Source organism: Phalaenopsis equestris, unplaced genomic scaffold (genome assembly GCF_001263595.1).
Source record: "Phalaenopsis equestris unplaced genomic scaffold, ASM126359v1 Scaffold000002, whole genome shotgun sequence".
NCBI lineage: Eukaryota > Viridiplantae > Streptophyta > Magnoliopsida > Asparagales > Orchidaceae > Phalaenopsis > Phalaenopsis equestris.
Window position 1 is genome coordinate 9,057,394 of NW_018164444.1, and position 15,793 is coordinate 9,073,186.

General features: G+C 34.6%; 1 protein-coding gene across 4 annotated transcripts; it reads right to left on the reverse strand.

Annotated features, from left to right (window-relative positions):
• Window positions 1-1,932: 1,932 nt before the first annotated feature.
• On the reverse strand, window positions 1,933-15,673 carry LOC110038332 (protein phosphatase 2C 32-like). 4 transcript variants are annotated; one of them, XM_020743142.1, is made up of 5 exons: window positions 15,301-15,673; window positions 12,755-15,148; window positions 6,482-6,595; window positions 2,859-3,123; window positions 1,933-2,098 (listed from the first exon to the last, which is right to left on the reverse strand). In XM_020743142.1, exons 2-5 carry the CDS (start codon window positions 15,065-15,067, stop codon window positions 1,983-1,985), a joined length of 2,808 nt encoding a protein of 935 aa, XP_020598801.1. In that variant the 5' UTR covers window positions 15,068-15,148; window positions 15,301-15,673; the 3' UTR covers window positions 1,933-1,982. The 4 variants fall into 4 exon arrangements, with proteins under 4 accessions (XP_020598801.1, XP_020598797.1, XP_020598810.1 ...); XM_020743138.1 differs by having other exon boundaries at window positions 12,755-15,194; XM_020743151.1 differs by having other exon boundaries at window positions 12,755-14,016; window positions 14,104-15,673.
• Between the last annotated feature and the right edge of the window lie 120 nt (window positions 15,674-15,793).

A 15,793-nucleotide genomic window follows, 5' to 3' on the forward strand; every position in this document is an offset into this window, starting at 1 on the left:
TATATATATATATATATTACGTTTACTCTATTATTACATAAGCATCCCTATAATATTATGTACACAACAATGCATAAGAAAATACATAAAATACTTAGTAGAGGGGGACTAATAAGCATGGAAAAAAAAATTAGATGAGCATGCCTAATGGTGTAAACGAGCCGAGCTTGAGCAAGCTCACGCTCTGTCCATATTCGGCTTGTTTATTTATCGAGCTCAAAAAATATATTCGTGTTCAGCTCATTTGCTTAGCAAGCTGAACACTAGTTGTTCGCGAACAATGAGTCATTTGATAGCCCTAGTCATAAAATTGTAGCATTGTAAGGGTTAGAGTGAGATTTAAATCTTATTTTTTAGATTAAAATAACTATTTAAATAGAATTTAATAAATATTTATTTTTTAATTACAATTTTAATTGATTATAAATCTTTGTAGCCTTGTAGCCAATTAAATTATTTAAAAATAATAATAATCAATCATGAACGAACAAAACACAGTTTGTGCTCGGCTCATTTATATATCGAGTGCAAAAAATGGTTCATGTTCGACTTGTTTGCTTAGAGAATAGATCTAACACGAGCTACTTAATGAGCCAAACATGAGCAATTTGTGAACAATGAGCAGTCTTGATAGCCCTAAGTATGCCCCACCAAGTTTTGATCAATAAGTTTTAAAATTCATATGCTTTAAATGAGTTAATATAAAAAATTAATTTATTATTCATATATTACACTTATTATTACGTGCAGCCTCATTGTGATAATAATTACACTCAAAACGATTTTAACATCCCTCAATTTCACCATTCAAGCTTGACGGTGAGTTTGCTCTAGTGGTACGAGGGTGACCCCTTTTATTGAGTCCTAGGGCTTTGCCTCTGAAAATTTTTTTATTTTACATAGCGCCGCGGTGACCAGAACGTTGCACTGCCGTGCCCGATATAGGCTCAATCCCAAAAGCACCACACTCCAACACTTGGAGGAGAGCGACAGAACACACAGATGTAACACCACAACGCAGAGACCAACAAGGTCGTAATGCCCAATCCAATTAGATTTCAAGAACCTCAAAGCACGACACTGCAGCGCCCAAGAGCCAGCACCCCAACACCCTATCACGACACCCTAATGCCAGTAACTATATTTGCGCCGTTCTCCAATATAAGTTTCAATTCCGTCGATCGGAAGTGCTTTGAAATTGAATTTCAAAATTTCTCTTATCTAACAAGAGCATTCTTAAGTTCCAATGTGTGAAGATCCTCAAGTGTAGTTTAATCGCTATTATTCTTTTCATTTTCTTCACAATAAATTTCTTAATGTAATTCGACTCCATGATTTTTTTCCTGTCTTCTTCGGGTTTTTCCAAATGCTTACTATGATTTCTCATTTTGTTCGCTTCTATTTTTAAGTTTTGCTTCAGATATCTGGAATGAGTTTCTTACATCCCTCCCAACAACACATACCTCAACATCAATATAATTTTCCACAATAATACACAAAAAGATTAGGAATTTATAGGTTTATAAAATTACCAAAATTATTGAAGTCTGAAAATATTCAACAAAGGAGAAAATTCTGAGAAACTATAACCTTTTTTCATTCTCTCTTTTTTTAATCAATTTCATGGCTTTGCATTTAACACAATTTTAACTTACACTTAACAAAATAAAAAATTAAAAAAAAAAAACACTCACTGAAAAGTATAAGAGAAAAATGAAAAATGTGCTCAGAAGCAAGAATTATATTAAACACAACACACTCTTAGGTTGCTTTTGTGGCAGCTTGTGTGTTTCAGGATAAGCTGCTTATCCTGAAACGCGGGCATGTTGCGGGGTTCGATCAGCGGCTTGCCTTTAGTGTAAAAACTCAAACACGGTTTCAGATAAGTTGGTGAAATGCGCGAATCAAACAGTACGGCGGCGTTTTGCGTTTCCCCGCACTTATAAACTGCCCCAAACGGGCCCTTAATCTCATCAAAATAATCAACCTGATGATCTCCAAATCCTTCCTTCCAAGGATATTACCATTACCGAAACATCATCATGATACTTCCTGCGATCGCCATGAGGAATATCAAGCAGCTCATGAAAATCCATTCCTGTAGGAATAATAAATATAAATTAAAAAAAAATACAAAAAATAATAAATAAATAAATTTGTAAAACAAAAGGGGCATGTAATACATACCCCACCCAATTCTTATGCTTTACATGCCTAATAACTAAAATTTAAATTTTACATTTATACCATCTAAATCTCTTATATCAGATTAAAAAATACCACTAGACCTTTCCATGCATAGTTAAGGTGGCATATATGACCAAATTGAAGTTTTAAGTGTTAGATATGTAAATACATAGAAATTGAGTGGCATGTAAGTAAATCTTCCGGGGACATTTGCATACATACCACCCAATTTCTATGTATTTATATTTCTATGTATTTATATATGTATTATATATGTAACACCAAAACTTTGTTTTTTACATTTATACCACCCAAATCTTTTCGCATCACTTCCAAAATACCACCATTTTTAAACTTTTAAAGAGTGAAATACACCTTCTCATATCCAACATCTAAACATTGCTATTTATTTCCAAAATACCACCCAATTCCTATTTATTTACATATCCAACCTCTAAAGATTGCTTCCTTACATTTCTACTACCCAAATCTTTTCACATAAACTTCTAAAACACCACCATTTCAAACTTTTAAAAAGTGAAATACACATTCTCACACAGATAAAGTGGCATGTAAAAGTTAAAGTTTACGTGTTAGATATGTAAATACGTTGGAATTGAGTGGTATGTACGTAAATCCTCGTAATAAATTTATCCTTAATTTAAAAATACCATTTTTCTTCGCCGCGCGGAAAAGCAATTCAGCAATGAGGTATTGTGCAGGATCTCCATCTGGGACGTTTTCAATGAACCATGCAACATGTGAAATCACCTCCTCATTGCTGAAATATTCGTACAGTCCATCGGATGATAGGATCAGGAACCGATCACTCGAACATAAACGGTGATGAACGAGCGAAGGCTCGCAGCTAAGGTATGGAGAAGTTCCAACATAATCAACCCGGAACATCTCCAATAAGGCATTATTAAACTTCGGCTGCAGAACAAAACTATTTGTTAAGAGATTAAGGAGGCATTTACATACATATAACATGCAATTCCTCTGTATTTTTACATATCTAGAACCTAAATTCTCATATTTACATGCATAACACTCAAATCATTAACATCATATCAAAAATACCGCTATCACTATCTTGTTTCATGCATGAGTTTATGATGGCTAGGGTGGTAAAAGTGTAAATTGAAACTTTGGGTGATAGATATGTAATGCATAAGAGTTGAGTTGTATGTGAGTAAATCTCTCAAGAATAAAACATACTAAAGTGACTGTAATCACAAGTTAATAAAAACAAAGAAAAGAAAAACATCACAGCTTGTCAAAAAATAAAAAAAAGAAAAGTGTATGGTAATATTTATATTCCATACTAAAGTGACTGTAATCACAAGTTAATAAAAAGAAAGAAAAGAAAAACATCACAGCTTGTCAAAAAACAAAATAAAGAAAAGTGTATGGTAATATTTATATTTGCTATAATAGCAGCATAAAAATTTTAAAAGACAAAAGAAAAGTTGAATTATTTTCATTTAATACAATTACTCATAAACTTAAGTAAATTCTGTCTGGAGAGCATTGGGGTATGACTAGTAGATCTCAACCCGAGAATCTGCCATCGAAAGATCCCAATATAAAGGTAATCGCTGTTTTGTGAAAATGGGAGTATGACCCATGGATCTCAAACTAAGAATACGCCGCTCAAATGTACCAACAGAGAAACGAGTGCGATAAGATGAACATCGGTGTATGATGCTAAAGTCTTAAGTCTAAGTATCTACTACCGAAAGGTCTCAGTAGATATGATGCTAAAGCTTCCTAAACTTGAAGAAAGTTGATTAAGAGACAGAAGAAGAAAATAAATATTGAGAGAATAGCCAGTTAGTTGCAGTTGCGGAATTAACCTACCGCTCGGCTAGCCCCAACTGTTCATATATAGATAATAAATTTGATAATTTAAAATGAATCAAAAGAAATAGCTCTACTAGTAAAACAAAACAATCCTTTTCAAATCAAGAATCTCAGATTCCTACTGATGAGAAGAAGATACTTGAAACCGTGTCCGCTAGAGTGCACAGAGTCCTAAGGGTTGCCATGGAGAAATGACTCACGAAGAGGTACGAAAGACCTATTCTGATTGAGGTTAACAGGGAGCCTGTATCAATCTAGGCAAATCCTACTCGAAAAACATCAGGGCATGATATTTGGAACTTATGTCCAGGGATCAGCCGTTGAAAGGTCTCGGCGAAAGTAAGCAAATATGGAGTACGAAGCCCCATGAAAAAAAATTAAAATAAAAAGATGAAATATCTAGTTAGCACTCCAAAAAATCTGTCGTTGGTAAAATATATTAAGAATGAATTTTAAAGAACAAGCAACCATAATGATGAATCTAATCATTATTTTCCTCTAGAAGAATCACACAATACATGGACACTATACACCTTAATGATTTGGAGATTTTCATCGTTGATGCTATGACCACAACTATAATTGTCCAAGCTCATAACAAGTCTCAACCTATCAAAAAATCTACATGTAATGCATTTCAACTTGCACGACTGCGCATCAAGTAAAATCTAAAAAAGAGAATATTAAACAGAGAGCTCAATAATTATTGTCCAAGCAACAGATTGACCAATAAGGTCTAATTCTAAAAGCAAGCATTTTTACACTCTAGCAATTAGAAAATTCAAAATTCGTTAAAAAAATAGTTCTACCAATAACATTAAAAAAAAACCCAAATTTGGGTTTGATGATGTCAAGATCTTATTAAAAAAAATTTAAGACTTTGCCTGTAGAGTGCACAGAGTCTTAAAGGCTGCTTAAACGAATGGCCTCATGAAAAGGAAATATGAAAGACCTATCATGATCAGGGCTAATAGAAAGCCTGTAAAGGTGCAACCATCTATTGTGAAAGTGCGGCATCAACCAGACAATTTTTTTCTTATTGAACATCAGGACAGACAATTTTTATCTTATTGAACATCAGGACATGACACTCATACTATTTGTTCAGAAATCCGCCACCAAAAGATTTTGGCAGAAGGATGAGCAAATAAGGAGGTTGAAGCCCCATGAAAAAGAAAAAAATTTTTGAAGAAAAAAAAAACATATGAGATCTAATTACCACTGCCGGAGGTTCATCGTCAGTAAAATCTTTCAAGAATGGGTTCCTAAAGAAAAAAGCAACAATAATGATGAATCTCATTATTATGGTCCTCTAGAAGAATGCCCCCACGCATGGTCACTTTCCATCTTAATGATTTTTAGGTCTCGTAACTAATGTTAGGGCCACTATCATGTTTGCTCGAGCTCACACAAAAAGCCTCAGTTTGTTAACATATCTATATATCGTGCATTTCGGTTTGCACTATAAAGAAAATCTCAGAAATGGGAGTATTGAACTTAGAGCTCAACAACTACTACCTGAGCAATGGATTGACCAATAATCACTAACCTGGAAGCGAGTATTTATACCCAAAACCAATTTAAAAATCTAAAACGAGTTTAAAGGAATAACTCTAATGGTGGCACTAAGCAAAACTCAAATCTGGACTTAATAATACCAAGTTCTAATTATTAAGAAGAAGAAAAATGAGGCTCTGTTTGCTAGAGCGCACGAGGTCCTAAAATTGACAAAGGAATATATAAAAGTTTATTGTGATTGAAACAAATTGGTCCCCGGTCAAAAATATGTTATGTACTATGATATCTATAAATCAACCTAAGCAGGTCCCGCTCGGTGAGCATTTAGGTGTGATATTTAAGTTTCAAATCTAACCATCGACTACTAAAACTCCCGGAAGAAATTATCAAAAAATATTACAGTAGTTGAGACCCTAGAAAGTTCTATCTTGAAAAGATGAACAATTTCTCCTATGGAATCCCACTATCTAGTCTGATTGTTTGGAGATTCTCATCACTGATGCTAGAGCCACAATTATATTTATCCGAAGCTACAACAAGAGATCTTAGCTGCCGAAGTACCTACATGTTAGACTTTTCAGTTTGTCCATCAAAGACAGTTCAGCTATAAGGATATTTATCATTGTGCAGAAATTATCAGATCAACTCGATATTTAAAAAGCTCTAAAGCCAGAAGTGAGTATTATTATCCACAATAAACTTCACTCATTTCATCTATTCTCATTTTCGAGGAAACCGGGGCCATTTTCTACTTTTGGAGCACAAAATATCTTTTCCAGCTAAGTTATTATGCCTTGCTCAGCAAATTCAATAGGAAAGCCCTTTTTTTAACTATTATGACTAACTTACAGAAAAGAAGTGGAGAAAATTGAAATTCAGAAATGGGATTTTATTGCATATGTTTACTAACCTGTTTGAGAAACTCAGCTCCAAAAGCTCTAGTAACTTTTAACTGACCCTTTACTCTGCCGTTGAATACAACCTGAGGATCATCAACATGTTCAGCTTTAACCCTCAGTACTTCCTGCAGAAGCAATCAAGAGATAGTAAGCATTCAAAATAGAAGATTGACCTTTTTTTTTTTTGTTGAAGATTTAGGTACACACCACCCAATTTCTATGTATTTACAAGTCTATCACCTAAACTTCTATTTTTATATACATCCCAACTTATCTACGAATGAAAAGGTGTATTTCACTTCTTAAAAGTAAAAGTGGTGGTAATTTTTATGTGATAATGAAAGATTTGAGTGGTATAAATAAAAAAAAAAAGTTTAGGTGTTAGATATGAAAATACATAGGAATTGGATGGTATGGGGGGTATGTATGTAAATGTGAATTAAGTCAATTAACATACTACATATGAGCAGATTTTAGAGTGTCATTATGTTGGTTGTATGATTATACTGAAAATGAGCTGATACTTGATCCCAGCTAAAACAACTTAGAAAGCAAAAGGCAATAAATACTTGCATGGAACTTGTTCCATAAGTTTTGTCACACTAGTTGCTAAAATTAATGAAGGAAAAGATTCATTAAATTTCGTTACAGTTACAAAATTTTCAGGTTCATAAAATAATAGTCCAATTATTTGCTTCCAAAATACAAGGTCATAAGTTGTGGGCAGGCATTAACTTCAAATCATGACCATTTATTCAATAATTAGACAAAATTAAAGGAGATAAACTTAATAGCAAGTAAAATCTTCAACCCCTGGCTCTTAGAATGCAAAAAGAGCTAAAAGCCTTTAAGTTACAGAATCATAAGACGTATAGCCATAAAAGTCTTGAGACCAAATTCAAAGTACGGGACAACATCAAACACATGATCTGATTTAAATATTCTAACTATATTTGAAAGAAAATCCGACCAGCTCGGCTAGCCATCTTGTCAAGACATATTGGCAAATTCGCTCAGCCGAAATCAATTGTATAAAACACAAATATTGGCTCACTCAGCTTGTTGGCAATTCACCTAGTCAATTCGGCAAACTAGCTCGGTGGTTTAAGTTGGCATATCTGAACGACTTCGTCAACTCTCACTATAAATAAATAGTATCACACAATATGTTGAACGAACAGCTACATGCAATCATATTGTGATGTAATTTTCCTCTTACGGCACATTCATTTATAAAACCAACCCGAAGGCGGACACAAACCACCCAATAGGGGGTGGGAGATACTTTTTTTTGTCACTTAAGGGAATTTATACCAAACTCTCCCTGTTCAGCTACATTCTTAAAAGGCTCTTTTATGTATTTTAGTCCGCTCCTGTAATAAGCCATTACGCTAAGTGGTGTGAGAACTGACAATTCAGGATCCAATACAACAGGACTACTGACCAGCAAAGTATGTTGCAAGCCTTAAAGCCATATTGGTCCTTCACATTGTGTCTGATGCAATCAAATGTGAAGTAACTTCTAATCACTCATAAGGTACTACTCTTGCATGATTTTTTATCAAATTTCAAAGCATCAAATCAGGTAAAAGAAGCAATTGTTGTTTCATATTCCTAGCTCACAAGTCATGAAATTAGTTTGTCATTAACTCAAGGCCAGTGGAAAGAGAGCATTTATAATCATTAATGGCCAGATATATGGAAATAAATGCAAGACATAAGGGAAAAAAAAAGAAAAAAGAAACATCGGATATATATACTCCTGACCCCTGGCTTTCTAAGGTGATGTTTTCTCATAGACTCTAGGAAAGTTTCTTCTAACTTGGTTGTTGTGAGGAATTTACCAATGACAATGGAATGGAGACAATATAAATGTGGAGTTCACTAGGGATCTAAGAAACTCTTTCTATACATCGATGCCCATAAGGAAGAAGACCCTTACGAACAAGCAACTCATCAGTTAACTGTTTAGTCCACCTTCTGAATCGACTAGAGTAATGGGATGATTATAAGTTTACCTCCCATAATTGACCATGCACCGTAGTGACGACAAAAATACATTACAGAGAGTTCTCTAAATGACCGCCAAAGATATAAGCTCATTCAAACAAAAGGTCTCTTTTTCTTTCTTGAGGGAGGGAGGGAGATAAAGTAAGACGTTGACACCGCCAAAGATATAAGCTCATTCAAACAAAAGGTCCCTTTTTCTTTCTTGAGGGAGGGAGATAAAGTAAGGCGTTGAAAAGTTAAAATAAAGAATAAAAATCTCGACTAATTTTCATGAAAAAACAAGTGAAGGAAATTGTAAATGCAATGTTCAAAAGGACCAATTAAGAAAGGCATTTAGGCTAAGGAAACTCGCAAGAGATGGGTGTATTTCCATTATAGCATCATTTAGAAGAAACATATTATTATTAAGAAAACTAAACAAATATATAAGAATCTATCCAATAAATAAATATAGAAGAAGCTACAATTCTAAGATATGAAAAGATTCATGAAACCATCTACTCCTATCATAACTTTGGCGCATCTTTTTTTTTCTTCTTGATATGCATTGCACCAATTCTTGTCATTCTAAATCATAAGCCTTCTCAAGGTCAGTAAAATCATATGATCCTTTCTCCAACCAATAGATTTTCATGGAATGAACCAAATCGATTCTCTAATATCAATATTATTTTTCTGAGTCTATAAGTCATTATACTATCATATCATTTCATTCTATTACCCCCAAGTTTAATTTATGTATGATGACCACAATGTATCATTTGTTCTTAAATATTGGCAAAAACAATTCCTTCTCAAAATTATTTATCATCCACAGTCTTCAAAACTCTACTAAACAGAATTTTTAATTAAACTTACTACACGATCATTGATAACTCTCCAAATCTCAAAAGATTACTCATCAAAACCAACGTCTCTGCAAGGCATTGCATTCAAGCATCCTCTTCAAACCTAATTTCAATTCATTAACTTTTTCGTCAATATATAACATGCCTTAAAATTTGATCACCGTTCCCGTCCAAATTTCTTCATTAAAATTCTACAAAAAAAAAAAAAAAAAATCAAAATAGCATTTTATCTCTTCACTTTCAATACATCCGACCTTTTCAGGTTCCTTGGATCACTTATACCTTATATTTGTTATTTCATATCTCATTTGATTCTTCCTTAGTATTTAATCAATCAAACAAATCATAACAAATAAAGCTTTTGCTTTGTGCATATACTCATTGCAAGACTTATAGCTTCCTTATATTGATTAAAATTATTACTTATCTCATGCTTTGTACAATAATCTCTCGGTTTAATCCAAATAAATGTAATATAAATTATATGAAGTTTTTTTGAAAATCTTATAATAAAGAGTGGAGCACAATAATTACTTCTCCAAACCATTGAAGCCAAATTCATAGATCTGTTTACATTGGCGAAGTGAAAAGTAAGAAGTGAGAAGTGGACCACTACATTTGTTCGCTTAAATAGCGGCATTAGAAATTACTTATTCTCTAAGAAGTGATTAGTTAAATTCTTAATCATTTGACTTTGAGCACATATACTGAAGTCATTTTCAAAGGCCATTAAAGATTACATTTTTTATATTTCTGAAAAATAATAAGGCCACATAAACATATAAGTTCACTTCTAAAGTATATAATTTAAAAACAAATATATAAAATAAATTAAAATTATATGGATAGTTTCAAGATTAATCCATTGAATGATGTTGCAATGGAGTAAAAGAACCTTAATTCTTAATGCTTTTTCGACCTACCATCAAATCTCAATACATACAACCGATAAAAAAAGTTAATTTTATGACAAGTGATAGGTTTTATTATCATCAAGTAATGTAGCTTGGGCTTAAACATTAGGAAAGCTTAACACTAGATAAGAAAAAAAAAATGATTTTTTATCATAGAAATGAAAAAATATGGAAGCTATGAAAATTTAAATCAACAATCATATGGAAGAAAGTAAGTTCTAAAAGAGAACATGTTGGATTTATAAACTTGGACAATAGAAAATATGACTGACCCAACCCAAGCATTTTTAGTGCAGCTGCAGACAGTTTTTTGGATTATCTTATCAATCGATAAATATTTGTGATGAGCAAGAAAATGTAAAAACTGTGAATGCTAAAAACTAATAAGACATACTTTGTTGAGCCAATTCATATCATGGTTGTCCCGAAGATTTTCTCCTTTCCTTCCCAGTGTTGAAAATTTTTAAAAACCTTAGACGGAAAAATAAAAGGAATAATTGGCATCAACTCCGTTAGAGAGCAATACTAAAGTTGAATAAATCTTTTTGTGGAATATAAAAATTAGAACAATAAGCATCAACTCAATTAATAGCTTGAGCTTTTGGAGGACATCTATTTGGTTGAATGCCATTGCTACTTTGCAATTTAGTCCTTAACTAAGAAAAGTAAAGAGTGAGGTTGTTATTTACCAACATTTAAATAATATATTGATTAATTTGCGCACATGTTTAAAGTTAGCAAGAGAATTGCCTAATTCAATATATTAATCCTAAAAGGTTTACCTGATAAAAAAAACTAAGCCTTTTATAATGAGTGGAATGAATTTCATTGGTCCCCTAACAACATCTTTTGGTCGGGGAGAATCGCTAATTTTAGTGCATAACCTCACTAAAAGAATCTAATTTAAACACTTGGTTAAGTAAAATTATGAACTACAATAATATTTTTGTAGCGGAATGTGATTAATAGATTTGGTTGACCATTTACATAGAAGAAAATTGAAAATTTTTAGTGATAATAAGCGATCAATTTCAACTCTAGAAGAAGTTACATGATAAGAAAGGAAAACAGATTGAAGAGTTTTTGGTATCACCTTAGACAATTTTAACAACTCTAACTATGATTAGAGGGGTAAACTTTGCTTTGAGTTTTAGGAATAATGTGACACTTTTAGAGGAGTAAAATCATATTCAAATAAAGCGCAAAGCTTTCATTCCAGCTGATCTACTATTGTCAAAACAGGAAACAACTGACTGGGTAAAACGTGTAAGAACTTAGCCTAAATAGAAAAGAAACCATTCATGCTTGATGCAAAAGGAGCTTGCAAAAATCACCTTTCCTTAAAATAGTATTTATTTCAATTTTATCTGAAGAAAATTGAGTTGGTCGTTAAAAGAGTATAGGATGAATGAAAAGTAGGAACTATTCAATTTTAATGATATAATTAGTATGATTTTAAAATAGTTTAAACTTTTATGGAGAATATAAACAAGCCTATTATTCTATAGTAGTTTTCATGATTTTTTTATAACAATGTCTAAATTCCTCAAAATCTCTATTTCCCATTCACAGCAAAAGGGGTCAAGCCCCCTCTCTTTCTCTCTCCAAAATTCAATAGTATGACAACCTTACACTCAATCCCCCAACTCTTTCTCTAGAAAATCTACTTCTTTACTTCCTCTCTCTACCAGAAAAAAAGAAAGGAGGAACTAGTTATTAGGTAAAAAAAGATCATAAAAGAAATGTAGGAGGAAGGAAGAAGGGGAAGAAAAGCTAAAAGAAAATCTTCTATTAGAAGAATGAATTAAGCTATCATTACAAGTGGTTCCTATTATATTATTATCTCTGTAAATATCCTTCTAATCATCTATCAAGCCTCTCAATCTATTCTTAATCCTTACCTTGGTCGAGCATTTATAAAGCCTCATTCTTGGTTTTATCTACCGAAGACACAATCTTATTGAAAATATAATTCCGAAAAATCCATTTCTAAGTTATATCCTCATTAACTTCTAGGTTTGGCTGAAGATTTAACAATAACCGAATTTCACTCTATAATCAATAAAAAAATTTTGCAAGTCCTAGTGCATATTGCAAACAGTAAGGGATTTGATCTTCCCCATGCTTAAAATATTGATCATTTGGAATGTTGCTATCCATGTAAACAAATATCCCAACAATAAAACAAGATTTCATATGAAATATATGACATGTTTACAAAAATCTTAAATTTAAATTTGGATGGGGAAGCAAGTGCTCAAACAAAGCTCAATCAGATGGTGACTTAATAAAATGGAGAGAGGAAAATAAAAACTATTCATTAAACATCATACATAGCTCATTCCCATCTTTTAAGAAATTAAAGTGCCTACCTTTGCTAAAAAAATTAGTCAAAATCAGAAATACAAAAAAATTAATCTTTTGATTCTGATTTTTCAAAAATAATAATAGAGCTGTGAATGAAGAATAACCCAAAAAAGCAGGAAAAGAATGGGAAAGTATCAGAACTTACTTCCTCCATGCTGGTACTGTGATCCTTGGACAGCTGAACAGCCATCAACTTCAATTTGCAAAGCGAGATTTCCTCGTTCTTGTTAATTCTACAAACATGGCTAGTTGGATTTTGCGTAGGAAATTCCTCCGATATCCTGTCCAGCTCCACACGGGCAATCGACTCCCTCGATCTGTTCTGAAACCGTGAATCATCCATCATAAGAACAGCATTGCTGTTTCGATCGCTCGCCCTATCCTGCGCCAAGACAACACGGCTATCGCCAAGGTTCATGACATAGACGTCTTGATCCTTCATCAACATTACGAGAACACATGATCCCATTAGCGCGAGCTCCGGATTCGTATCGAGCGACCTTTCCACCATGTCAGCATAAGCTTCCTCGGTGATCTCAAGTGCTCTTGCCAATGCTTTCATTACAGCGTCATGGTCGACAGGACCAGACTTGCATTTCGGAACAGCAACAGATGGGTTCGTTGTGCCATCCGTCAGATGGAGTTGGTCTCTGTGCCAATCATAACTCCATGGGATGAGTTTTTTAAGTAAAGATTTACGTTTCCAGCGCAATTTTTTCAACTTGGATCTAAAAAGAGATCTTTTGATCTTTTTCTGTGTTGAAGATGAAGGAGGCATGTGATGTTCCTTCGGATCACTGTGTTTCTCCGCGGAATCATATTCAGTTTCTCGGTTTATGATCGGTTCAATACGACCTGAACTTCGAACTCCGACGTCTGCGGAGCAGGAAACGAGCTGAATCTCTGAGTTTTCAATGAAATGTAATGGTAAATTCCTTGAGCTCCCGCATGCGGCATCAGATGCGAACCTAGAGTCCTTATCCTCTGGGTTTTTCACCAGTTCCAATTGAAGCAGCTCATAAAGGTGCTTGCTTATCCCGGGATCACTTATTGTGTTGTCCGCTGGAGGGTCAACAGCAGCATTTCCTTGAAAACTATTAGCTTCACTAACCATGGCTGCATTCTTGTTGTCCATTTTCAAACTCTGATCCTGGTTTATCACACTTGCTATGTGCAGACAATCTAAGCTTCTGGATTCAGCTTTTTCATCACCTTGTGTTGGTTCAGTGTCCAACTCACCTTCAACACTAGACTTCCCTCCACATTCCAAAATTCGTGCTTGAAAATTGTAGACTTCTTCAGAGTTTTTGTCCTTCGAAAGGTCATTGCAAAGTTGAGAATTTGAAATTTTGTTTTCAGTGGCAACATTGTGTGGGTCAGGAAGCAAGATATCTTCTCCTCCAACATCTGAACAAGCACAAAAAGATTTGTTTAAAGGAAGAACAACTGAAGGCAAACTCTCTTGAGGCTGCTTTCCATAATCCCACAACAAACCTTCCAATTCTTTATCTATAGCCATGTAAAGATTGCTCATAAGAAAATCAGGCGCATCAGGGCCACTAAAACCATCATATATCCCAACAAAAAGCCAACCTTGTTCCTCAGAAAGAACTACATGAACCCTGTCCTCCCCAGCCTTGCCATGAGCCCACTGCAAGTTCTTCATATCTCTATACTTATGCTCAGAAGCCCCACCCTCATCAAAGTTCCTTGAGGCTACATGCTTCAACTTCAACTCCTCCGGATGCCAAACCATCTTCCTCATCAGATCCATGATGAGCCTTTGTATCCGGCCAGCACGACCGCTAGGCTTCCCAAAAATCCGAGAGAACGCGCTTCTCATAGGCCTACTCATACTTCCCACAAGCCGTTTGATCCTCCCTTTTCCATGGACATAAGTGAGTGAAGCTGCAAAATTGCTTCTTTCTGTGTTATCAATCGGACCAGACATGAAGGCGCCTTTATCCAAAGCTCCAGACATGAACCCATTCAAAGTTCCAGAACCTCTAGGTACTGGCTGCAAAGGAATGGCGGCAAAGGAAGCTGTGCTCTCAAAAGAAGCTGCTGGCTGCAGCATTTCCCCGGAGAGCAACTGATTAAGATTGCAGCCACTCCTAGCAGTGGATACATTAGCACTAACCGAGGCTCCGGAAATAGTCTTAAAGGTAGTTTCAGGTAAACTACTGCTGTGTCTTTGTAAGCTAGCAAGATCATCCACCATGACTTCCTGTCGAAAGGAGCCCCACTGTGTCTCAGTATCAACTGTGCTAGAACATGCTGTATACCTATCAGAGGTAAACGGAGTTATGGCCGGAGAATCGGCGATCACCGGCCGGACATAACAGAAGGAATGCCCTAATCCTTCATCTAATGGCTCCAGAAACTCGAAATTGACGTCTTGGCTACCATTTCTAAATGGCCTGAAGCAACAAACAACGCGAGAAGGACTATTACCCATAACCAATTCAACAAAACATAATCGGATCAATCACTGGATGTCACAAAATCTCTCAACCCACAAAACCCTTTTATGTTGCCTCTGCATCATGAGCATTCAGAATTCAGAAGTCCAGAATATCAGACACCTAAAAGCGCAGATAAATTCATGGATTCATACTAAACAAATCTAGAAACTTAAGCCATGCAATGGGAAAAGGGACTCAAGCAAGGAGGGTTTGCTGGGCATCCAACCTGTTGAAGAACGAATGCAAAGCTCTTTCTCATGCAACCACTAACCGGCGAACCAGAGAACAGATCTATGGTGAAACCAGATGAGAAATGCGAAGAAAAAGATTGGTATAGATCGAAAACAGAGAGGAAGTAGAGAAAGTAATTTAAATCATAACCAGACAAAACTGCGAGTTGAAGCTAGGGCGGGTAAAAATGTGTTTTTTGAAGAATGGAAGGAAGCGAAAGAGGGGCAACAGAGAGAAGGACGAAGAAATGAGGATTTTTGTTCTGTGCTGAATGAAACCGTGGGAGTGGATTAGGAAGCTTGATTGCTTTTAAAACTAAAAGAGGGAAAGGGGAGAAAATCGCGCAGTGCACAAGAAGGTGGCCATGAGTTCACTCACAGCCCATCGGCTTCTTGCGGCTTTTAAATATATATCTATATTAAAATTTGATAATAATAATATATTTATATCATATTATACATATATATATATATATATATATATATATA

Coding starts and splice junctions, on each gene's coding strand:
- LOC110038332 (XM_020743142.1), bottom strand. CDS start 15,067: ATGGGTAATAGTCCTTCTCGCGTTGTTTGTTGCTTCAGGCCATTTAGA. Junction 6,596..12,754: donor ACAGTACCAGCATGGAGGAA/GTAAGTTCTGAT, acceptor TTGCTTCTGCAG/GAAGTACTGAGGGTTAAAGC. Junction 2,099..2,858: donor CCGCGCGGCGAAGAAAAATG/GTATTTTTAAAT, acceptor TTATTCCTACAG/GAATGGATTTTCATGAGCTG.